The 23,495-nt window shown below is 49.6% G+C and overlaps 9 protein-coding genes across 9 annotated transcripts; 4 read left to right on the forward strand and 5 right to left on the reverse strand.

Annotated features, from left to right (window-relative positions):
* Positions 1 to 107: 107 nt before the first annotated feature.
* On the reverse strand, positions 108 to 1,117 carry LTR84_003444 (uncharacterized protein; the record flags this gene model as incomplete). The annotated part of the gene is made up of 6 exons (XM_064847032.1): positions 108 to 376; positions 433 to 529; positions 608 to 678; positions 742 to 805; positions 915 to 1,024; positions 1,087 to 1,117. 6 exons carry the CDS (start codon positions 1,115 to 1,117, stop codon positions 108 to 110), a joined length of 642 nt encoding a protein of 213 aa, XP_064705385.1.
* A 158-nt stretch (positions 1,118 to 1,275) lies between these two features.
* On the reverse strand, positions 1,276 to 4,575 carry LTR84_003445 (uncharacterized protein; the record flags this gene model as incomplete). Its single annotated transcript, XM_064847033.1, has 11 exons — positions 1,276 to 1,390; positions 1,443 to 1,622; positions 1,673 to 2,161; positions 2,364 to 2,540; positions 2,586 to 3,159; positions 3,213 to 3,219; positions 3,274 to 3,785; positions 3,837 to 4,032; positions 4,077 to 4,365; positions 4,421 to 4,464; positions 4,519 to 4,575. 11 exons carry the CDS (start codon positions 4,573 to 4,575, stop codon positions 1,276 to 1,278), a joined length of 2,640 nt encoding a protein of 879 aa, XP_064705386.1.
* Positions 4,576 to 6,249: 1,674 nt separating this feature from the next.
* LTR84_003446 (uncharacterized protein) lies at positions 6,250 to 7,883 on the forward strand (the record flags this gene model as incomplete). The annotated part of the gene is made up of 2 exons (XM_064847034.1): positions 6,250 to 6,474; positions 6,528 to 7,883. The coding sequence occupies 2 exons, from the start codon at positions 6,250 to 6,252 to the stop codon at positions 7,881 to 7,883; spliced, it is 1,581 nt and encodes a 526-aa protein (XP_064705387.1).
* Positions 7,884 to 8,519: 636 nt separating this feature from the next.
* Positions 8,520 to 9,662, reverse strand: CYT1 (cytochrome c1; the record flags this gene model as incomplete). Its single annotated transcript, XM_064847035.1, has 4 exons — positions 8,520 to 9,192; positions 9,256 to 9,318; positions 9,374 to 9,528; positions 9,582 to 9,662. 4 exons carry the CDS (start codon positions 9,660 to 9,662, stop codon positions 8,520 to 8,522), a joined length of 972 nt encoding a protein of 323 aa, XP_064705388.1.
* Positions 9,663 to 10,093: 431 nt separating this feature from the next.
* LTR84_003448 (uncharacterized protein) lies at positions 10,094 to 12,575 on the forward strand (the record flags this gene model as incomplete). Its single annotated transcript, XM_064847036.1, has 2 exons — positions 10,094 to 10,219; positions 10,278 to 12,575. 2 exons carry the CDS (start codon positions 10,094 to 10,096, stop codon positions 12,573 to 12,575), a joined length of 2,424 nt encoding a protein of 807 aa, XP_064705389.1.
* Positions 12,576 to 13,074: 499 nt separating this feature from the next.
* Positions 13,075 to 15,729, forward strand: LTR84_003449 (uncharacterized protein; the record flags this gene model as incomplete). The annotated part of the gene is made up of 1 exon (XM_064847037.1): positions 13,075 to 15,729. The coding sequence occupies one exon, from the start codon at positions 13,075 to 13,077 to the stop codon at positions 15,727 to 15,729; it is 2,655 nt and encodes an 884-aa protein (XP_064705390.1).
* A 388-nt stretch (positions 15,730 to 16,117) lies between these two features.
* LTR84_003450 (uncharacterized protein) lies at positions 16,118 to 18,761 on the reverse strand (the record flags this gene model as incomplete). The annotated part of the gene is made up of 3 exons (XM_064847038.1): positions 16,118 to 18,379; positions 18,437 to 18,539; positions 18,592 to 18,761. The coding sequence occupies 3 exons, from the start codon at positions 18,759 to 18,761 to the stop codon at positions 16,118 to 16,120; spliced, it is 2,535 nt and encodes an 844-aa protein (XP_064705391.1).
* Positions 18,762 to 19,269: 508 nt separating this feature from the next.
* On the forward strand, positions 19,270 to 20,672 carry LTR84_003451 (uncharacterized protein; the record flags this gene model as incomplete). The annotated part of the gene is made up of 3 exons (XM_064847039.1): positions 19,270 to 20,011; positions 20,068 to 20,210; positions 20,265 to 20,672. The coding sequence occupies 3 exons, from the start codon at positions 19,270 to 19,272 to the stop codon at positions 20,670 to 20,672; spliced, it is 1,293 nt and encodes a 430-aa protein (XP_064705392.1).
* Positions 20,673 to 21,129: 457 nt separating this feature from the next.
* Positions 21,130 to 22,303, reverse strand: LTR84_003452 (uncharacterized protein; the record flags this gene model as incomplete). The annotated part of the gene is made up of 5 exons (XM_064847040.1): positions 21,130 to 21,200; positions 21,257 to 22,007; positions 22,059 to 22,119; positions 22,166 to 22,237; positions 22,290 to 22,303. The coding sequence occupies 5 exons, from the start codon at positions 22,301 to 22,303 to the stop codon at positions 21,130 to 21,132; spliced, it is 969 nt and encodes a 322-aa protein (XP_064705393.1).
* Positions 22,304 to 23,495: the final 1,192 nt, after the last annotated feature.

Below are 23,495 nucleotides of genomic sequence, written 5' to 3' on the forward strand. Positions count from 1 at the left end.
ACGAATTGATGCTTTGGAACGCCGCCACCTATATCGATGCAGACTATGGGTTTCTAGTAGTCCCTCTGGATACTCGCTCCTCAGATAAACCCACTTCTAGAGCTGGGCTACCATGGTACCGTTTCCCCCTTCCAGTTGATGTATCTTCCTGTATCAGAAATATCGATTGTGTCCATCAAATTCGCCACTCCATTGATGTACTCTTCCATGTCATGGCTGAAACTGAAGCCGCTCATGCGAGTTGCCAGGTGACCAGAGTATACAGCCACAACGGCGATGTTGTCACCATTTGCCCGTGCCTCCTTTGCGATTGTCATGGTCAGCTGGTTGAGGGACGTCTTGGAGACTCGGTAGCCAAGATTCATCCCGTTGTTGTCTGTGAATGATGTCATTGAAGTGATCAGTGCAATCAGTTCAAAAAAGCCATCATACTTGTGATAGAAGCAGAACCAGAAGATATGTTGATAACTTTGGCGAATTTGCTGCGTTTCAACCCTGGATAGAAATGCTTGATCGCTTGCACCGGTCCCTATCGATTGTTAGGGACACATATCAACGAGAGAGCCAATGGAGGGAGGCATGAAAGCCCAGGGTTTCCTACGATCACATTCGTGCTGAATAGTCTCATCATATTTTCGGAAGTATGCTCATCCCATTTGAGGTGCTGGGTTCCAACCGCTGTACGACATGAGGTTAGCCTCAGATCTTGATGACGATTTCACTGGGTTGGGCACTCCATACCGCCATTGTTGATTAGTAAATCCAACGGGCCTGATCCAAAGGCTTTGGAAGCATTGATGATGGACTGTTCATCGAGCTAGTCGATCTCCAGGATTTTTACGCCCGTTTGTTGGAGCTGGCGGCAAGAACGACTCGTTAGCTAGCGAGTGGCTGAAGCCCTCAGGATGTCTCACATCTTTCACAGACTCGTCTTCTTTGCTTGACACTCTTATGGAGCCAGTTGCCGTCCAGCCTCGGGCTTGCAGCGCTTTCACGAGCCTCAATCCGATGCTGCGATTCGCTCCTGTGCAGATAGATGTCAGCCAAGTTATACCCGGCCTACCACTGTTTGTGTAGCGCAGTCACCTATAATGAGTGCGGTTTTGCCCATCGACATGTTCAATCATTCTCTGTCGCATCAATTCATCGGAAACGCACAAAAACCATCAGGTCATACGCATAGTCGCTGTCTGGAAGATCAGAGAAGCGATCACCCTGTATCTCGAGGCGAATGTTGCGAGCCTCGGTGGCTAACTCAACGGCCTTAGATGCCTCTCATTTTTTCTCATAGGCCTTGGAAAGCTTCCATATAGCTCTCGCCGAGTCTCCTCGATCGCCCTTCTCTATCTCGTTCATTTGAAATTTCAGGTGTGCTTGCTCATAAAGTTTACTGGAAAACATTGTCAGTGAATGATTGGCACCAAGGAGTACAATAAACTTGCATTGCGTCGTCAACACGATTTTGTTCCATGGCCACGTCTCCAAGTTTCATTTCTGCAGAAGATGTTGACGGGTGATTCTCGTTCGCTTTCAGATAAACTTCATGTGCGTTTTGGAAATGCTTTTTGGCTTCTTCAAACTTATGCTGTTGGAACATGATGTTTCCACGCTTGGATTCACCACTGTGACATGTCAGTTGGTCGTGTTGAAGTTGGATACCAGCGAGACAGACCTGGCCCAGAAATGGGACTTGGGGCCAAAGTGATTCACAGCAAAGCGTTGTGCTTCAGCCACATGGTGTTCTGCTTTCTCGAAGTTGTTCGCATGGATATAAGTAGTGGTCAAGTTCAACTGCCGCGTATGCAGGATCTTGTTCCGCTCAAACTTGTCCTTCTTCATGTCAATCTCCAATGCTCTCAGCAATGTCTGTTCTGCCGCATTGAGCGATTCCGGAGTTACCTCACGCGTTAAGTATATATTTGCGTAATTGTTGTACAAGTTGGCGATTTCCTCGTGATCGGGTGGTAGTAAGTCTTTCCTGATCTCCATGGCTCTGTCGATCAAGGATAAAGCATTCTTAGCTTTGCCTGATTCGTATTCGACAGAGGCAGCGGACATCAGGAGATGAGCGTACTCGATCGACGTTTTGTCCTCACAGACGTCGAATGCAACATTGATCAGAATTCTGAACTGACTCCAGGCTCCACATTCCATCAAGTACCTGTCCATTAGCATTTGAGTTCACAGGAGAATCTGTTGCTTACCAGCCACAGCTAGTTAGAAGCGCTGTGAGATCATCCTATTCATAGGACTCTTGCTGCTTCAGGTCGTGCTCTAGATACCGGTTGCAAAGCGCTAGAGCGTGAGGGATGTATTTCTTACAAATATGCCAATCGTGTCGCATAGCAAGGCCATTCACTGACCTGGGAAAGGCCTGGCAGAGCAGTTTTGCAGCCATCAAGAAGCATTTACGACGGCCCTCTGGGCCTGCCCAGATTCGATATTGTTCTTGCATGAGCCTGTGAACTCTGAAAGTTTCCGTGTCCGGATCTCTCCCAATGAGCGAAACACTGGTCAATTGCTCGATCACGTCCTCGAACCTGTATAGGTCAGCAGCGGTCATGGTAGGAAGAGTTCTGGCTTACTCAGACGATTGGTGGCAGAACTCCAGTTCTGGTATGCCTGATTGAACCTGTACTGGCTTGAATATCTCTTCAGGTACCCCATCTGGTGCAACGAAACAAAAGACCCCTAATAAGGGGATGGAACCGCCATGTAGAGACAAAAACGAGGTTCTGTAGACAGTCTCCAGGGAATGCCTATAGTAAGTGTTTTGAACCCCCTTCTCGGGAGTCTTGTGGTATCTTTCGAAGTCCGCTTCGTAGTTGTGCAAGAAAACAGATATCTTGGCTCGTTTGGTCCGAATTTGAGTGGCCATAAGGTTTAATGCCAGAGGTAGGCCACCAAGTCTTTCGGCCAGTTGTACTGGCGGTTGGTTCTCTGTCTCTGAATACGATTTCCGTTTAATAATCGACCGCAAGAACTCTGCCCCTTCGTCCTTTGTAAAGACGTCAATTTCAATACCCTGTGATGCTGGATCGACCGCAACAATGTCAGCCCGCGAGGTGATCAAAACCGGCCCTTTCGGTGACACAGGCAGACAAATGCGGATCAAGTCAGGATTTTCAACATTATCGAAGACAAGCAACCATTCAACGGCTGCATCAAGATCAGCCTGTCGCTTCAATGAGACACCGCTTTTGAGCACTTACACATCTTCTGCAGCAACTTAGTGACGACGAATTGATTCTGATTGCCACTTGCGTCTCAAACTCGATCTTCCAGTTCCAGCAATTCGGCAATGTTTGTGAAGCTTTGGTAGATATCGATCTGAGTCTCACTGTTGACCCACAAAATGACGGGCACACCCTTAGCCTCACGCTCACGGGCATAGGCTAGGGCAAGCTGAGGTTTCCCGATACCACCCATTCCCCATACGGCGAACGTACGAAATTTGATATCCCCTGGGTCATGGTCCAGGGCACTACGTATCGCGTCCAGCTCCTTCTGACGAAAGCAGAAATGGGGATTCTGCGGATAGGGGATGTTATTTCGACATGGAACGATGTGGCCATCACTAGCGAACATGTCAGTACTTTGGACGAAACCTGTGGTGAGCTTCTCAAGGTCTCGGATGAGAAATCCATGTTTTGTGTGAGAGGTGATGTGTTTCACATGGTGTGCTTCGGACTTGTCCTTCAGATGTTGTGTTCTTGCTTGGATGCTATCCCTATACTTCTTGTGATTCACTTCTACCAGAGCCCACTTAGTATCCAACTTAGCGTCTGATCGGCATCAGCAGTCACCTCTTGGGACATGGCCCACAAAGCGCTTACCGCGGGTGCTGTATCTAAGAGCTCGTATTATAAGGACCCAGCAGGCGACTACATCAGCGAGGCTGTCGATTAGCTTGCACCCTAGGCTAGCATCCTGTTTCAATAAAAATTTGAAATCTCCAAATCTGTCCAGATTGCCTGCGGTTTCCTCAAACATGTCGACAAAGCTCGAAAACTTTTTGGAGGTCACCGATAACTTCCATTGTCAGACATGGCAGACTCGGCGTGACTCGAACTCACCTTGAGTAGGACATCCAGAATTCCCCAGACGATAGAAGTGCCTGCTAGTTGAATACATTCAAGGCCCATCAGAAGATCCATAAAAGTGATGAGTTGATTGAGACCATGGAGAATGTGCTGAAGCTTGACGACAGTTGTAGTACTCTGTGAAAGCTGTTCGAGGCTATCGACATTCTCCCGCAGCTGCTGATACGTCGTACATCCTTGCGCATTGCTAGAATCCAAAGGACCAAGATCGATCTCAAATCTAACAAGCGATTCGTTCCACACAATGTCGCAGTAAGCACTCCTGCAAACCCATACATCAGCCAAAATTAGTATGACATCTCCATCAGGGAGCTTACGCATTGGTGTCGAGCTTCACAAATGCTGACAATGAATCAGGGTCCTGAATGATAGGTTAGAGCATAGGAAAGAACGAAGAGCCTCAAATGCCTCCTACCGTCTGAGAGGCGCTGTTGCGAATGACAGATATGTGAGATCCACCAGATGTCGACATTTTCGCTAGCTTGGTGATGATTTGTTTCCAGCATCAATATCACGGCGTAGGAATGATAGAGAGCTAAAGTATATTCTTGGGTGAGCTCGCATCTCCGGCTTTGAGCATCAGGCAAGGAAGGGCTGCTTTCAGGCGCTTTCATTTCCGATCCTGTACTCGGTACAGTGCCCCCAATACCAGTACTGTAGATAAAGTTGAAACGCTGTGGTATCGTAGGCTTTGACGAACCTACACGGCCCAAGCTGAATCGCTGCGGTGTTTCAGTGAGTCAATAAAGTGACACTTCACCTTGAGACGGGAAGGATCCTGGCCATTCGCTGGAAAAGAGAATACACACGGGATAAGGCTCGACCCAGCCAGTGGTCGAACTCGTTTCTGCATGCAAGCCTCCGTCTCATCACATGTGAATGCAGTCTGGCTCAATTGTTTCCAACTTCGGCTACAGTGCACCCCCTAACCCCTTAGTTCACATCGTCTTTCCTAGTGATCACAATAGTCCGAGCCTCAATACTTTCGCAGGGTGACGCCCCGCCTAGCGCGAAAGCTTTGTGCAGAGCCAGAACCCATCCAGAATCAAACTTCTTTGGAATGATCGTCGAGATTTGCTTCGGTGGTATACTCTTTGGGCCGTGATTATTATAGGGGGCGTTGGGATCTTGCTCGCAATTCTGCAAGTCATTCTCAGTGCCATGCAAGTGGTTCTCGCCTGGAAAGCCTTGAGTCAGGATCGGCATGATTCAAAATAGGCTCTTCACAACATGCCAAATTGCTTGAGATATCCAGCTGAACAGGTATGTGGGCCACAACAAGGTGGTTTTTTCAGAACGGAGGGAGCCAGGCGTTTGCAAGGAGTGAGGACCCAAGGAGCTTATCTATGTCTAAGCAGTAGATATGCTTATACATGAGCTGACTGCTTACCACCGTTGAAGAACTCCTACAGGCGTACTTATTTCGGTATTTCGTACTTGTCATGCAAAGCAGGCAGTACATAGCGTGGGAATGAAGTCGTGGTGCATCGAGTGCCATCCCGAGAGATAAATCCAAACCGGACCCTCACCAAGGACGGCGCGACAGCGTCAATTCCCACGCGCGCATAATTTGAGTGTCCGCACATAAGCATCGTCAGATATAGGGATGCATCTCGAGGTTCATCCTCAGGGTTCTTTGTCATCCCTAACGACACTAGAAATCTTCATTATGTGTCTTAAGGAAGAGCGGTTGCCCAGGTAAAAGCTGAAAAGACTGCTCCCAGCGTGGCAGCTTAAGTACGCTGGAGAAGAGGGATGAACCAGTGAGACCTAGGATACTTACCTAGGTCTTTAGAGTGTGCATCGTGACGCATGTCTGCCGACTGCAAACTATATCTATCGATCACAAGCCGTATCTCGGGGATGTTCAAGATATATCCGAGGTGCATTTCAGTTGCAATCCTAGGAAGCTTGTCTTTCGACTCTCTGGGTTGGGGGACATACAAAAGTGCTTAGATACAGGCAATTAAGTTGCCGCTTTAAAGGGTCACGCTGAGGAATTAACACGTGACTCTGACTGCTGACGTAACCCGGCCATTCCCCGCACTCTTTGGACCAAATAATTTTTCTGGACTGGTGGGCGACTCAATTGACCTTGCCTCGAGTCAAACATCTATCACGAAATAAACCTATCCTTCTCCCAGCCATGGCCACGATAGTACCCCCTCCCAGTAAACGGCAAAAACTGGCGGCGATTGATAAAGCAGAAAGAGCCGCTGAAGACGCGCGAATTCCCGACGATTTGGGCAATGTCCGAGTCCAGTTTATCGACCAGAGTACGGGCAAACCAGCAGGGCCGGTAGTGGCCGTCCCTGTCAAAGATGCCACTGTCAAGAATCTGGAGACATTGTTGAATTCGATACAAGGAAACGTATAAAGCCCCCATGATCACATCTCTCAAACAATATGGCTAATCCCTTCTAGGAGCCGGGAGAACGACTGCCATACCGCTTCTTCTTTCGCAATGATCGAGCCTCAACAGATTCGGGCGCGGAAGTACACGATGTCGAGTCAGATATCTATCACTCAGTACTGCGGCCTGGTTTCAAAACCACCGAAGACAACATCATTCTCCAGTTCATTCCACAAGCCGTCTTCCGAGTGCGTGCAGTTACAAGATGTTCGGCCTCGATATCAGGTCATGGGGAAGCAATCCTAGCTACGGCATTCTCGCCTGAGTCGTCGTCTAGAATGGCCACCGGAAGTGGAGATAACACCGTAAGAATATGGGACTGTGACACCGGAACTCCCCTGCATACATTAAAAGGACATACAAGCTGGGTTCTAGCAGTTGCCTGGTCACCGGACGGGCGGATACTAGCAACTGGTAGCATGGACAACACAGTAAGACTCTGGGATCCTAAGAGTGGCGAGGCTCTTGGAGGGCCACTAAAGGGCCATACGAAATGGATTACAAGTCTGTCATGGGAACCATACCACAATCAAGCACCAGGAAAACCCCGCCTTGCCTCCGCTTCGAAGGACGGCACTGTTCGAATCTGGGACGTCCCTCTACGGAGGATAGAAGAGACACTATCCGGCCACAAAAGCTCCGTGACTTGCGTACGCTGGGGTGGCTTCAACCGAATATTCACGGCCTCACAAGACAAAACCATCAAGATCTGGAACACCAAAACCTGGAACTGCCTACACACTCTCTCTAGCCACACCCACTGGGTCAACCATCTCGCTCTATCAACCGACTTCGCCCTCCGCACCTCCTACCACGACCACACGGGGAAAGTCCCGTCAACCACGGAAGAAAAGATCCAGAAAGCAAAAACCCGCTTCGAATCCGCCGCACGCCACGAAGGCCAACTGGTGGAGAAACTCCTCTCCGCCTCCGACGACAACACAATCTTCCTATGGAACCCCACATCAATAGACCCGTCCTCAAACGCGGCCATAAAACCCATCGCACGCCTGCTGGGCCACCAGAAACAAGTCCTGCACGTCAGCTTCGCACCGGACGGGACGCGTATCGCGTCGGCGAGCTTCGATAACAGCGTGAAGCTGTGGGATGCACGCGACGGCAAATTCATCACCACACTGCGCGGCCACGTCGGCGCGGTGTATATGGCTGCGTGGTCGAGTGATTCGCGGTTACTGGCGTCCGCAAGTAAAGACACGACGGTCAAGGTGTGGGATGTCCGGGTGGGCAAACTCAAAGAGGATCTTCCCGGGCACAAAGATGAGGTATTTGCGCTGGATTGGAGTCTTGACGGCAAGTGTGTGGCTAGTGCGGGGAAGGACAAGGTTGTCAAACTGTGGAAGCATTGAGTGTCGACTTCGAGGGTGGCCAGGGCGATATAAGGGCAGTCGTCAAGCGTTCCCTATTCCCGGAGACTGGGACCATATGAAGTGGTGTGCTTATACGAGTTACGATCGTCAACGAACCATAGCGCGGACATAATACTGTCTAAGTAACAATGGAAACGCATAGATGGGAAAAGTGGACGGAGTTTATTTGGTTGATACCCTGATTTTGGCAGGCCCATGGGAAAAGCGAGTCCTTGGAACTACTGTTAGAACATGAATGCATTATGATGCCGGATTCTCTCATCCGTATATGTGCTCGTTTGTATGCCAGCGAGCGACCATTGCGAGATCTTATCCAAGGTGAGTTGGGCCTTCAGGTGACGCTCATACGGGCAGCACCGACTCAAAGTGAAAATGAAACCATGGAGCTCAATTGAAAAATATTCCTGTATGATACGTCTTTGATTGTTACAAACAATAAGTGCACAGGCCATCTTAACCACCCCGAGCTGCAATGTGAGAGAGGTTGGCTGCAATTCTCGCTCCTCTCTAGCCACCTTTGCAACCACAAAAAGAAACCCCGATTGCCTTTCTCACATACAACTGTGCGTTCGCGTTTTATTTTTGATTCATTTGGTTTGTTGATCCGGCAAACGTTCATCTTCGGATTCGGCCTTGTACAGGAGGATTGTAGACAATCTTTCTCGTCTTGACTGCTGCCCATTTATATCGCTTGACCCAACCGCTGATGGCGAACAAAGCAGCGGAAATGATCAGAACCTTCATACCCATCTTCTTGCGCTCGTCCATCTCGGGTTCGGCGGCCCAATTCAGGAATTCAACCACGTCCTTGGCCATTTGAGACGATGTAGCAGGGGTCTTGTCTTCATATTCGACCAATCCGTCGTACAGCACACGGGCCATTGCAATACCGGTTCCAGGGAAGTATGGGTTGAAGTTAAGACCAGATTGAACTTGAGCACCGGCAGGAGGTTCCTCGGGATAACCAGTAAGCAGACTGAAGATGTAGTTGCAACCACCGTGTCGAGCCTTGACAATCAGGGAGAGATCCGGAGGAAGGGCGCCATTGTTGGCAGCTCGCGCGGCTTCGTCGTTCTTGTATGGTGCTGGGAGATAATCTGAAAGCTTTCCGGGTCGTTTCTCGATTTCACCCTCGTCGTTGGGCTCGGTATCGAATTCGTTTTCTTCAGCTAGAGCTTTGGCTTCATCGACAGTCATGATATTTCCGACCAACGACCGATATGGGATACGTTTGAGCGAATGGCAAGCAGCACAGACTTCTTGGTAGACCTGGAAACCTCTTCGTAATCTATACAGTTGTTAATGCCCATTTATTTCCAATTTCTTTTCGAAGTTTTAGAAAACAACATACCCGGCGTGGTCGAATGTTTTTGTCCATTTCTGATGTTCCCAGGGGTATTGTGTTGCATGAAGACTATGAGCGAGGATTTAGTGACCTGCAAGACTCCCTCCCTATCGATGGAGCTTACCCTTCCTCGGCAGGCGTCATGGCAAAAACCTCTTGGCCGAATAAATGATAATACCAGGCGATGGAACCTACGGCAGCCACCGTCGCAGCGCTTGAACCTGCTGTGAGCCAAAAGGGGGGAGATGAGGCGGTGGATGAGCTGGAGGAGGCGGCACGCTATTGACATATCTCAGTACAACTCGAGGGGACCAGAGATTGGAACAACTGACTGTGGTGGTTTTGCGGGCCACAGTTCGTGTAGCTACCCTCAACGGGGCGCTGGCACTGCGGAATGCCGACGTGGCCATCATCTTGTCTGTGAGGCTGTGTTGCACTCCTGACAGATGATGGGGTACTGTCTGCCGAGAAGGAGGATTGGTGGTGGAGGAGGTGGAAGAATTGGACTTTGAACGTGAAGTTAAGCTGGAAATCGACCTGCGGATTCAAGAGAAGTCGAGCTTGAAGCTTTTGGAAAGCGCCGATTGCAAGCCTGGTGATTGGCTGCGGTCTCATTGATGATCCGTTCAGAAAAATACAGTCACGTGGATCAGCGGTGATCGGATTATCTGTTTTTCCTGATCCGGCGCATTTTTCGGAGACGACTTAAAGTGAATGCATCATCACCACCAAGTCCTATCAAGTTGCACTTCATCAGAAGGTGAAGTTCCTCCACGCCTGGGCAAGTCAACCACTTTGCCCTGAACTCACTCCCTTGCATACCCCCTTTCATGAAAGTCCTCCGATGTCGCTCGATGTCTCCAAGAATCCTTCGTGGGGTGACCAATTCAAGAACAGCAACCAACGCAATTTCAAGATCCAGGTCATTATCTCGGTCGCATTCGGTTTGAGTGCCTTCTTCGGCTTTTGTGTAGGTACCAATACTCATTGAAAATCGTGAACCCTGGCTTACAAGATCATCACAACAGTTGCTCCGCCCAAGATGGACCAGCCTCTACCATGCTCGAAAGAAACAATCGGACGCCGCCTCTCGCTTACCAGACCTTCCTAAGAGCTTGTTTGGATGGATCCCCGTCATTTATAGGATATCGCAAGAGGAGGTTCTTGCTTCTGCCGGTCTTGATGCCTTTGCTTTTCTCGCATTCTTCCGCTATGCGATCAAGTACTTGTCTGTCACCCTCTTCTTTTCTCTCACCATAATCTTGCCGGTCAATTACAAGTATACTGGTCAGCTTTCGGGTCTTTATCCTCCTTCCAATTCTACTGATGGATCCGACCCGGAGGATCCGGAGTACTATGATTTCTTCGCCGGAAACGGCACACAGCCTAGGAAGCCAAAACTTGAGAAAGACGACAGCTACTTGTGGATGTACGTTGTCTTTGTATACTTCTTTACCGGCCTCGCAGTCTACCTTTTGGTCGCCGAGACTCAGAACCTTATCCGGATCCGACAAGCCTACCTGGGAACCCAGTCCACTATCACCGATAGGACCATCCGCTTGTCTGGTATTCCAACTGCAATGAGGTCCGAGGAGGCCATTACCAACTTTGTCGAGGATCTGCAAATAGGGAAAGTGGACAGCGTAATGCTCTGTCGGAACTGGCAAGCGCTTGATGGTCTCATGGCTACACGCATGAAGTGTCTGCGCAAACTCGAAAAAGCATGGGCATCATACTTGGGACACCACCATTCACTTCAACATAACCGATCCAATCACAGGCGACAAGATCTTCTTGGTGATACTGAGGAGGCAGATGCTCTTCTGTCCAGATCCGAAATGGAACAAGCACATGCCACACCTGCAGATCGTCCTCGTCCTACCTTGACCATTCGTTATGGCCCGCTTAAGATCTATAGCAAGAAGATCGACGCAATTGACTATTATGAGGAGAAAATGAGAGTTTATGATGAGAGGATATATGCTCTGAGAGGCTCTGAATTTGTCCCCACCCCATTGGCGTTCGTTACAATGAAATCAACCGAAGCAGCTCAAATGGCCGTTCAAGCCATTCTCGACCCAAAACCTGGCCAGTTGTTGACTTCACTCGCACCGCCACCAGCTGATGTGGTCTGGAAAAACACCTATCTTTCGCGCAATCACCGAATGTTTCGTTCGTGGGGAATCATGGTTTTCATAGGTCTGCTGACTATTTTCTGGGCTGCTCTTGTCGCCCCCTTGGCAGGTTTGCTGAGCATCGAGGTCATTGATCAGGTACTTCCTGGTCTAGCCGAGGCTTTGGAGAATCACGAAATCCTTCGATCCCTCGTTCAAACTGGACTGCCAACCTTATTATTCTCCCTCTTATCTTTGGCTGTTCCATATTTATACGACTGGCTTGCCAACCTACAAGGGATGACCTCTCAAGGTGATGTGGAAATGTCTGTCATCTCCAAAAACTTTTTCTTCACCTTCTTCAACCTCTTCATTGTCTTTACGATTTGGGGTTCAGCATCCACATTCTTCGAGTTCTGGCAAGACCTTCGAGACATTCTAAGAGACACTGCGGGAATCATGTACGCTGTTGCAAAAGCACTCGAGCAATTGTCCCCATTTTATGTCAATCTCATTGTCCTCCAAGGATTCGGATTGTTCCCTTTTAGGTTACTCGAATTCGGTGCGGTTGCGTTGTACCCATTCTATCTGTTCAGCGCAAAGACACCACGGGATTATTATGAACTTGCCAAGCCACCGATCTTCAGCTACGGATTCTACTTGCCTCAGACTATGTTAATCTTCATCATTTGCATTGTGTACAGTGTTCTCCCGGCATCTTGGATGATCACCTTGTTCGGTTTGATATACTTCTTGATCGGTGGTTTCATTCATAAGTACCAATTACTTTATGCCATGGAGCACCGTCAACACTCGACCGGCAGGGCTTGGCCCATGATCTGTGACCGCATCATCACTGGTTTGATTCTTTTCCAGGTCGCCATGACTGGTATCTTGGCCCTCCGAGGGGCTCTGACAGCCTCACTCTTCATCGGACCACTTCTTTTCAGTACCATATGGTTCACAATTTATTTTCATCATACATACGTTCCTCTCATGCGCTTCATCGCGCTTCGCAGCATTGATCGAGATACCATGCCCGAGCTTCCAACGCCACCTGAGTCAGCTTGGGACCGAGATACCGACAACGGCCGGCATGTCGATACTGACCCTACAACTGGGCTCAGATACATTAATCCAAACTTGGTGTCTCCATTGGAAACGCTGTGGATACGAAAACCTGGTCACGGCCGCCCAGTATCCGAAGCATGAAAGCTCTATTCCACCTTGCGCATTTGTACATAAAGCTAGAGCATAGCTTGCGCGTTTGCTATTCTGGTTCTTCCTTTGACTTCATTCAAGATACCCTATTTGCAGCTGTCAGTACGCAAACTACTCTTATTAATGATAATATTAGACCTCACAGATATTGGTGGTCGCTTCCCAACTAGGAAATATCGGATTCCAGTCAGCGATATTGCTAGAATTGGCAGCGGCGATCGCCCGATGTCCATTTGACCTACGCTTCACTTTTCTCTTTCATGACCTCTGCTTCCAATCAATATCTCACTACCTCTATCCTTTACTACTTATCATTGACCTATGATTCTATCCATCCTCTAATCTGCAACATTAAGTACGTCCTCTCTTTCGACCCGCTGTCACGCGATCTGCAGTTCTGGCTCTCGAAATTTTCGTTTCCTGAGGAATTGCTTTGACCGATAGATTGTTTCCTATATCGCAGCAGGCGCCAGCCCTTCAGAAAATAAGCATGACCTGTCCTTCCCCAGCCGATGCTCCTATCACGCCCTCAATAGCCTTAAATGATGAAACTCTCGATGAAGATGAACATGGAGGATCCCTGGTCTTCCAGAACCCATTCACCGATGATGGCGGTCCATTAAGGAAAGTCTCTGTTACTTCGGAATCTACCACATACTACATTCGTCAAAATGCCTTTCCAGGGCACCGTGACACATTTGCAAGGCTAGGACATTCCCAGACTTTTCAAGGCTTTTACGACCCTAATTCCACTTCACTTTCTTACTCTGCACCACCAAATCTATGGCCCAGCACACCCGCTGCGATTCCGCCGGCTCTTGTTCAGCTGCTGTCCAAATATGTGTCATTTTCTGACTACAAGCTCATGCGGTTGGTTTGTCGTCAATGGTGTCAGGATCTGCCTAATCCGTGCTTCTCTGCTCTATACCGCCTCCCTCGTGAGCTAATACAAGAAACAATGTCTTATCTATCACCATGCGACTTTGACGCTGCGCGCCATACTTGTGCGTCGTGGTACTGTGCTGGGCAGCATGAGAGGCTCCAAAAGAACATGCTGAAATTAGGCTTCTGCACGACTGCCTTTGAAGAAGACATGCGTCTACACTTCTCAATTCCAGGTGACAATGCATGCTCATCCGAATTACTGGGCATCAGCACTCGCAGGCAATCTGCTGACCTGTCTTGCCTCAATCAAGAATGGATCTGTGGTAAACACCTTGCTACGGAGAGCACGCTGTCGCCATCCTGGTGTTGTGGCCAACGAGTGACCAGGGAGAGCACGCTGTCGTCATCTCGGTCTGGCTGGAACCCCGAATCCCACAAAGCGCCCACTGGCAGATTATTCCTCCGTGAAACGATCGACTTCACCAGACTCCTGAGCTCAATAACAAATGGAACGCAGCGAGCCAAATTTACCGTGTCTGCGTGTGGAAGGTTCGTTCTGGTCAACTCTGGTTGTGATATTTCGATCTTTAATCTCCACGATCGAAAGGATACGCTCAAACCGGTTGTAAGACTGGCTGCTGGTATCGAGGTCTTGAAAGTCAGTATGGACACTAGCTCCGAAAGATATGCAGTTGCAGCTTTACTTGCAGGTCGCAAGGGCATGCTGTGGGAGCTCGTTGGTGACATGACACAAGCTCATTATCGAAGTGTCTCTGGAGAGCCGATCAGTCTCGGTATGCAGACAGACATTCATAGTTCAGCTTCAAGTCCTGAGTCCCGAGAGATTGCTCTGAACCTGTCCGTGCGATCTACTGATTATCATGCCGTTGTGGTTTTTCAACGAATACTGGGACACTCGAACGGTCGCACCGATTCTCCATCACCCGTTCTTGTGCCGCATTCATATTCCTGCCAGAATGAGCATTTGCGGCAGGCCACTACAGAGCTTCCAGATTTCATACTGGGACATGAAAGCCATCATAATATGTACAGCATTCCCATTCTCGCGAATGCGACGGCTCTGTACACCAATCTTGGCAGTGCGGATGATGAGCCAAGAAGCGTGGCGATATGCCCCAATCGCAAATGTGCTGCATACGGGTGTCGAATGGGTATCGAACTTCATTGGGTTGATGCATCAACAGGAGGAGACCTCAGTCGATGGTTTCCTTTGGCTGCACCCAGCGATTATCTCTATTTCCTGCCTACACGAGATAACATTGATCTTCGAAAGAAACTAAGGCTTATCTCAAGTGCAGCTGGTCCAAACATGACTATGTTGACCAGGAGAGAGAGCAACCCGGACAACTTGGAATTCCGATCAATATCTACAAATCCCCATCAGAGCATGACAAGATTACTTTTCAGCAATCTCCCATTTTCAGCAGCCGCCGTCTCAGCTGGTGAATGGTCGAATCCTCAAACCACCACCCAAAGACAGAATAACCTTGTTGAAGGTGTGCTACGTACAGTCGACTGTGACCATCATGGTGCAGTCCCAATCAGCGATGGAGTGCACCTGCTCTTCACTGACCCGGTGACAAATTTGCTCTGTTTGGGTGCAGATGCACCACTTGGTTGGCCGACGAAGCTTTTACGCAAAATTGTTTTCATTCCTCCTCATATGGATGCTAAGAACAAGAATGGACTTGTGCCTTGGAGATATACTGCGGGCCAAGAGCTCAGGTGGGGTGTGCGCGTTGTACTGGCCTTTCACGATGGAACTATTGTGCTTTACAATGTGCCACGAGATCTTTTTGAACGTCTTCAGAAGTCCCAGAATTCATCCGATGCCTGGATCGAGAATCAAGGTGTGATTGGGCAAAGTGATCTGCTTATGGACTCTCTTATGGATTCTCAAGGTCCTATCTCGATTCCTTCAATTAATGGTGACGGATTATCCTCCAAAGTTGTACAGATAACTGGTGCCGAATTGGTACGCGTGGAGGATGATACCATTGATGACTTGGCTGTTGACACCAGCTTTGGGGGATTCTCCATGTGGATCTTCTGCAGAAGTGGAATGGCAAGATTATACAACATTCATGACTCGAAGAATGGTCGAGTCAGATCTCGATACATTGGTGAAAATGGTCTCATCTACCAGTGTACAGCGAGGAGGAAGAAGATCGAAGGCAGTCCCGAAGGTTGCCGTGGGATCGAAAAGGACCACGCCAAACCTCATGTTACCTGGGCCTGACGTCGCTGATTACCAAAGAGCGACTGGGTCTAAACACGGACATGGGGCTGTAAAAGTAGATTGTTTATTGACGCATAGAGTACCTAGTCGTCTTGCACAACTGGTATTGATAATAAATTGACTGTCACTCACCAGATATTACGTGAGTATGTTCGCTACGCACGAGGGCCTCCTAGAGAATATCTACACAATTAACACAGTAGATTCCAGAAGTTCTCCAGCATCAACGACCACACTGCTCGCACATACACTTCTCATTTTCGTGACTCCCCCGTGGCGCCTAATATTACCGCTTAGTACATATCCAGGTCGTGAACTGAGACTGTTGCCAGCGTAAAATGGGCTCGCTCTGATAAAACATTTTGCTTGCTCAAAGCTAGGTAGTCAACTAATTCTCCGCATCCAGGGCCCGCAGTATCATCTTCCCCAGCTTGTCGACCCCTTCCGCCGTCGTCGTCAAGCTTGTCATGAAATAGATGATATCCCCGAGCACACGCGAGTGGATTGCCGCGCCATCCGCATCCAGCTCCATCAGCAGCCGTGCCTGCAGTTCCGTCGTCGCGGTCGACGTATATCCGCCAGCCGAGCCGCGTGGGCTAGCCATCTTCAGTACCAGGACGGTGCCCAGTGCGAAACAGCCCGCGAGCCGTGGGTGGTGCGAGAGGCGGTGGAGCAGGGAGGGTGGGAAGAAAGAGTAGATATTCGCCGATGGCGAGGACGATGATGAATCCGTCGCGGTAGTGAGCGGAGTAGAGTCGGCGGCCCATGCGCGTTTGAAACCCTCCCAGGCGCCGTCTGGGCGGTCGAGACGCCGGAACGTCTCGAGCGCCGTGTTCGCCACGCTGCACCCTACGGCGTGTGCGGTGTAGCTGTGGCCGTGGAGGAGGGCATCGGTCTTGGAGGACGAGAGGAAGGTCTGGAAGATCGACTGGCTGGCGGTGGTGATGGCTAAGGGGAGAAGACCTGCTGTGAGGAGTTTGGCGTGTGCGGCGATGTCAGGGGCGACTGTGATAGGGATCGCTGGTTGGGGTTGCTGGCTGTGTGATTGCGGTGCGGTGTCGGTTGGCGAGGCGAGGAATGACGAGGAACTGGCGCGACCGAGGCGGTAGAGGCCTGTGAAGACTTCGTCGGCGATGATGGGCAGGCCAGACCATGTGGTGGTGGACGAGGGAAGATCTGGGTTGCTGCTTTCGTTCACCGGTGTGCCAATCAATTTGGGGTTTGCACGGATCGTCGTGATCAGGGTGCGTTGGAATAGTGGATCTACGAAGATCATGCCACCAGCACCCATGAGTAGAGGTTCAAGGATCAGAGCACCAAAACGACGACCTTCTTCCTTGACCAGCCGTGTCAATGTCTTTTTGATGTATGCATCATACCGCTCTGCATCCTCGACGCGCGATTCGAAGTCGAAGATTGAATCTAAAGTAGTGAAGATCTGCGGGTTTGAGCACATGTTTTCAGACGCTACATCTGTGGGGATTGATAGCTCCCAGACTCCGTCTTTCATCAGTAGCGATGGCGGTTCAAGCCAGTGGCCCCAGGGTTTATACCAGTCGACTTTGTCGTTGAAGACGCTTGGTTCCGAACAATTCATCACTCCGATCGTGTCGCCGTGGTAGCTGCCCTGAAGGCCGAGGATGCCGACGCTGCCATTGGCCTCTTCTTTCGTCCAGCCGTACCGTGCGCATGAGGCTCGCAAAGCCATCTTCACAGCGACTTCCATGCCTGTGCTACCGTTGTCGGTGAAGAAGACCCGGCTGAGGCGGGGGTTCTGGAGTGTGCTTAGTAGATTGTATGAGATGTCGAGAGCGGGTTCGTGGATCGCATTGGCGAACATGACGTGGCCATAGCGTCCTGCAGCGTGTGCTGCGGTGAGAGCTAGCTCGGGATTGCCGTGACCGAGACCTTGCGTCCACCATGAAGCGGAAGCATCGAAGAGAGGCGTGAGCAGTGGTTTAGCCGGTGGAAGCGCTGCCAGCGGCGTGAGTCCCCCGGATGGCTGAGAGTTAGGTGTCGAGGCGAGAGCTGGGTCGATTTCAGCATTGTAGGCTTGGAAATGGTCACTGTACGCTGAGTCAATTGCAATGATGTTCTGCGGTATGCCGTGTTGTCGGAATGGATGCCATACTACGGCTTCTGCCTGGGATGGCAGAGAAGTTAGCTTCGAGACACGGGAGAAATGCTTCTTTTGCAAAAGATCAACGAGGTTGTTGACCGTTGGCGAAGTCGAGCATTTCTCATAGTACTCTGATAGGGCCGATGCATCGTCTTCGGGATCATTTTGCCTCGGTGGCGGCGGAGGGATCGCATGTGTTGAGATCCCGTGCTTAGAGAAATGTTCCTGGAGATAGCCAAAATTTCCCCATTTCGGGTCGTCAAAGAGAATCACAGAGTCAACATCATAGCCTCTGACGTGCAATGATTCGAACGCGGAGACAGTCGTTGAAATCCCTCCTAGCTTGCTATCACCAACCAAAAGCGACGGAAGTCGTAGTGGTCTGTAGACGTCCGCTTGCACGGAACCAGACGGGCCGGGCGAGAGAACACCGCCAGCTGTCTCTAGGACTGCATACCTACCACCCGATAGGCTATGTTTGCTCAAGAGACTTTGGATCTGTGAAAGAATGGTGTTGTCGGACCTCGGTATCTGAGTAGTATAAGCACAAATGGTTCGTGAAAGCGAAACCAAAAGCACGGGTCATACCGTTTTATTGCCGTCTCTCTCAGCAGCAAGATGAGGGCTCAGCGGCTCAGAGAATTGTGATATGCATTTTGACAAAACACCAGGTACAAAGCGCCTGATGTGCCTAGAAGAATTTCAGCGACGTAGGGAGGCGAAAAACACAAGGAAATATTCACCCATCATCAGCATCCGACTGTGGCCCTGTCGACACCGGCTTCAAGTATAAAAGTGCGTTTTGATGTGCTCTCTTTTGGAGAGCTTTGCATAGCAACGACGAGATGATGGTCTTCCCGACGTCTGTGTTGGCGCCGTAGATCTGCCAGACCTTGAGGTCCCTCCAAAGCATCACGACACGAGCGCTGATGATCAAGGAAGGGTTCCTGAGGTGTAAAGAGAAGACCGAGGATAAGCGAGGAAGTGTCAGAATATCTCAATATCTGGCGTCGCTGAAACCGAGATCTGAGTGGCCCACCCAAAGCTTTTGGTTCCTGCCAAGCATCCCGGCCCCGGGAAATCCCGAACTTCCGATTGGTAGCCAACCGACAACCGAATCCTCACCCTCATTTCGGCCGCCGCCAATATGCACAGCTCCCCATCAGTAATTTTTCTTTTTGAAATGTTGACAGGTACGGATATTGATTTCATTGTGCCTCGCTTCCTTGCACGAAGTTTTTCAACAGCTCATACTGAACTGAAAGACAACGTTTAATATAACCTACTTCATTAACGTTGTATCCCAGGGGCTTGATTTGTTTCTTGAGGTTGTATTCCCATCTTATTAGGTACTCATCCCATCTCGCCAAGGGACACATCTCCCGAGCTCGGCGTTTATCCGGGGTAGCTGTCCCACCACCATGGGACCCTCCCCACTGGAAAGCCGTCTACAGGTTCTGTTAGAGAAACGCAAACGTCAGTCACGGTTAAGAACTCTCAAGCCGTCGCCCCCTGGTTCAGTGGACTTCTCGTCAAATGATTTCCTCTCGCTGTCGACCAATACTGAGTTCAAAAACGACTATCTGACACTTTTAAACAATGAGCCCGTGCCACTGGGCTCGACAGGCTCGAGGCTGCTCGACGGTAACTCCATATACGCCGAGAAATTGGAAAATGAGATCGCGGCATTTCATGGTGCAGAGACAGGGTTGTTAACCAATTCCGGATTCGATGCGAATGTCAGCATCTTTGGATTCCTCCCGGCGGCGGAAGACACGATCATTTACGACGAGCTCATCCATGCGAGTGTACACGATGGCATGAGGCAGAGCAAGTGCCAGGCTCAATTCTTGTTCCGACATAACGATGTCTCTGATCTCCGTCGTCAGTTACTCAGGATTGGTGCAATGCCGGGTGAACGATCTATCTTCATCGCCGTTGAATCCGTGTACAGCATGGATGGAGACCTTGCCCCGCTCACAGAAATCGTGGAATTGATAGATGAAGTATGTTCAGGAAAAAATGTCTATCTGATTGTTGATGAGGCTCACTCGACGGGTTGTTACGGTCCTGATGGCTCAGGCCGAGTTTGCGAACTTGGATTGGAGAGCCGTGTCCCCATTCGGCTTCATACGTTTGGCAAGGCTTTGGGCGCTAGTGGAGGTGAGTGATGTTCTGCTAGAAGAAAATTGGAATCATAATCACTGACTCATAGATAGCCATCATCCTCTGCTCTGACGTGATTCGTTCATACTTGATCAACTATGCTCGACCCCTGATCTACACCACGTTCATGGCATATCCCAGCCTTGTCAGCATTGCAAATGCATATTCATGGCTCCAAGCAGGGAAAACGAACAATGTGAGCTTCTTTCTGTTATCTTTCCCGACTTGATATGTGCTGAGCCTATAATAGCTTGCTGCCAACCTCTTCTTCCTGATCGACCATCTTTTCACCCGCCTTCAATCCTTGTCCGGGATTCTGACGAGCATACAAATTTCGCCATCAGTCCCGCTCATGACACTGCCGGACCGATGCCCATCTTCGCCAATCTTTGCCCTTCTCACACCAAAACCACGCGTACTGGCGGCTCACTGTAACAATGCCGGGTTCATTGCCCGACCTGTGGTATCACCGACTGTACCAAGAGGCACAGAACGTGTGAGAGTGTGTTTGCATGCGGGTAATACGACGGATCAGATCGACAGATTTGTTGAGTGTGTCAGACAGTGGATTTTGAGTGAGGGAGCAGCTCCTCAGCAAAGGGCTTTTTCGCAGCAGGCTCGGATTCAGGCTGAGAAGCCTTTGATTGCGAAGATTTGAACTGACCGATCGACCATTTAGATTGGGCTGGGGTGGGTGCCACAGGTAATCCGACAATGCAGCTTCGAGTCTAATGGCCGTCGCCAGCACTCCAAATGAAGGCCTCAGTGTCTTGAGCTCATGTATCAGCTTCCCACCAGTGATCTAGCTTGGTGATTTAGTGGGTGATTTCGGTCTGAGGCGATGAGATGAGTATGATGTGCTGTGCTACCAATGTTTGACACGGCGCTTGGAGTGTTGCTGCCAAATCCACATAGACCCATTCACATTAGTCCCTACTGCGGGAAGCCTAGATCTCATAGATACCACATGATAAGTTGGTGATGTCGAGAATGTCGATGAGAACTTTCGACGGCCCTCACCATTCCTTTTTGCCCGAGATTGGATTTATATCGTCATTGAACATGGACTCGGAGAATTTCCCTGGATTTGAGGTGCAAAGATTGCATTATATGCTTCAAATTTCAAGCAGGATGAAATCATTTGGTTCTCGTAGATCGGTCCCGGTGGCATTGATATCAGGATTTTCTGGAAAGTTGAATGTTAGAAGTGCATCAAGTATACTGCGAATGTACTGTTCTTACCATGGATATTGCACAGATCAAGGACAATATCCTGATCACTGACCAGATTCGTTAGAAATGTCTCGTCAACTATACCATGTCGACCGTTCTGAGGATCGTGCCACATTGATACTGCGCCAATAGAACCAGGGTCTATCGAAAAGGTTCGACAGAGAGATGCAATCAGGTCCGCGGGGTTGAGGGTTAACAGGGGGATGGGTGTGTAAGTAATTCCCGAAAACGATTCCGATGAGGATGACTTCCGAGTGATGAATATGGTTTTTAGGATGCCAGGCTGTGTCCTTTCCTCAGCACGTACATGTTGATTAGGGTGAGATGCAGTCTTCGGAAGATCTCTCGCGCGTGGTCTGCTCACAGAACCCTTGCTAACTCTTGATGACCCCCGAGCCTGGCCGCTGGATCGCACACTGGATGAACGTCTCGGTTTGCGCTGGGAGGGGGTACCTTGTGGTGGATTAGACCGGATTTTGCGCAAGTCCAAGATGTTAGAAGGGACGGGTGGTGTTTCTTTCTCGGATGCAGAAGAGGAAGACAAGGATAATGGTGGAGGGCTGATTTGTTCACTGATCAGGCCATGCACGAAGTCTGTTCGCGACGGTATGATATTGGGTTGAAGCAGTGAAAAGCCAGCAAAATGTTCTCTAGACCAGTCGGTCTCGGATGGGAAACCCTCGAGAACGCCGGTCATGTTCGAGTCCTTGGATTCTTGATCCACAATCGGTTCTATCACGCTTGAGACCGCTAATTGGGTCTTTCCTTACAGTCAGACTCTCATTCCTACATATGAACACTGCTCTCATACATCTGCAATTGGTGTTTCAATGGATGGAGCAATAAATATATTGTCGTACTGTGATGCTCGGCTAACAGAAATCAGTAAGGGCGCCGCCATGTGCATAACACTCATACCTGTCTAGTATATCATGGTACAGCGCCTGAAAATAGGCACGTTGGTCATTCCCAAAATCGATGTCCGTGCCCCTATTCGATCCATGTTAGTTGGGATTGACCATATTTTGTATTTCAGTCTGACCTGCGAGAGTGCATATTGCTTCCAGGCTCGTGATTCCGAACACGATTCGATTCTCATCAAGGCTCGCACTTGGTCGGTTTGGAAACTATGTAGCATTGCAAACCCATATTGTAAGGTGGGTGTAGCCACAGTTATGGGGAACCAGGAGACCCAGTATGCACCCCCACTCTGGGCTAAGATTGAGGGACAATCGTATTGCGAACATTTCCCTGGAACACGAGCAAGAAGAGAGGAGATCGGCTTTGCAGCAAGCTCGAAAGACTGTGGTATGCCACTTCAATCGCCGCAAAGAAAAAATGATCAGCGTGGTCTGAGAATGAGAATTGGAGTGGTCCAGTGCACGTGCATGTGGCTGAGAGATCTTGCGAAGTTCTCGACAGGCTTAGTCTGTAACTCAACAAGCAATTAAGTTGCATCCACCAGAGAATGGACCTATTGATGACTGGGGATATGAGTTTGGGTGGTGCCAGGTGTGTTTTTCTGTCGCATATACCTGTTTTCTGGGAATACAACCCACTACGCCAAATTAAAAGTGTGTTGACTGGAATTAGGCCTTCCGAACCAAGTCCGTTGTCTGGTCGCTTCCACTCTTGGAATCATCTGCTGGTTGGCTTGATTAGTTGGTGTGGATGTGGCTCGAATTGTGGCGCCGAATAGCAGCAACATACTCTCAATAATGCGATCCCGACGACAATTTGAAATTCTGAAGACGCACAAACAGAACCCGGAGCCTCAGTATCTGCGTCCTAATGTTCCTGAAGATCGGGTCGATCGGGCCAGTGGAGATAGATCATGAGACCCACATAGCCGTCGACTCGATAACTACCTTAGTCCTTGTCCTTCTCGTGCATGCTGGCACCCACCAGAAATAATTCCAGGGCCAAAGTCGAATGATGGTTCAACAGTGTCGACTGGCACACTCACCGATCGCGGTCTGGCACACACGAAAGGACAAAAAGTCATGGAGATCTAGAGGCGGAAACCAAAACTACCCATCGATCCATTGGTAGGACTGATCACCCACCTTTGAGCAGAAGAGAAGCAACTGTATGCGAGATATTGGATCCTGAAGTGGCTCCAACCTAGGCAGGTGCTTATTAGGCCAGTCAGATGCCGCGCGGTAGGACGCCCTTCGGCCTTCAACCTAGGTCCAATGCAGACTTACGAGTGACTGACTTTCCTTGGTGCCCGAGCCTAAACCAAGAC

The sequence above is a fragment of the Exophiala bonariae genome (assembly GCF_035927105.1).
Source record: "Exophiala bonariae strain CCFEE 5792 chromosome Unknown scaffold_16, whole genome shotgun sequence".
Classification (NCBI taxonomy): Eukaryota; Fungi; Ascomycota; class Eurotiomycetes; order Chaetothyriales; family Herpotrichiellaceae; genus Exophiala; species Exophiala bonariae.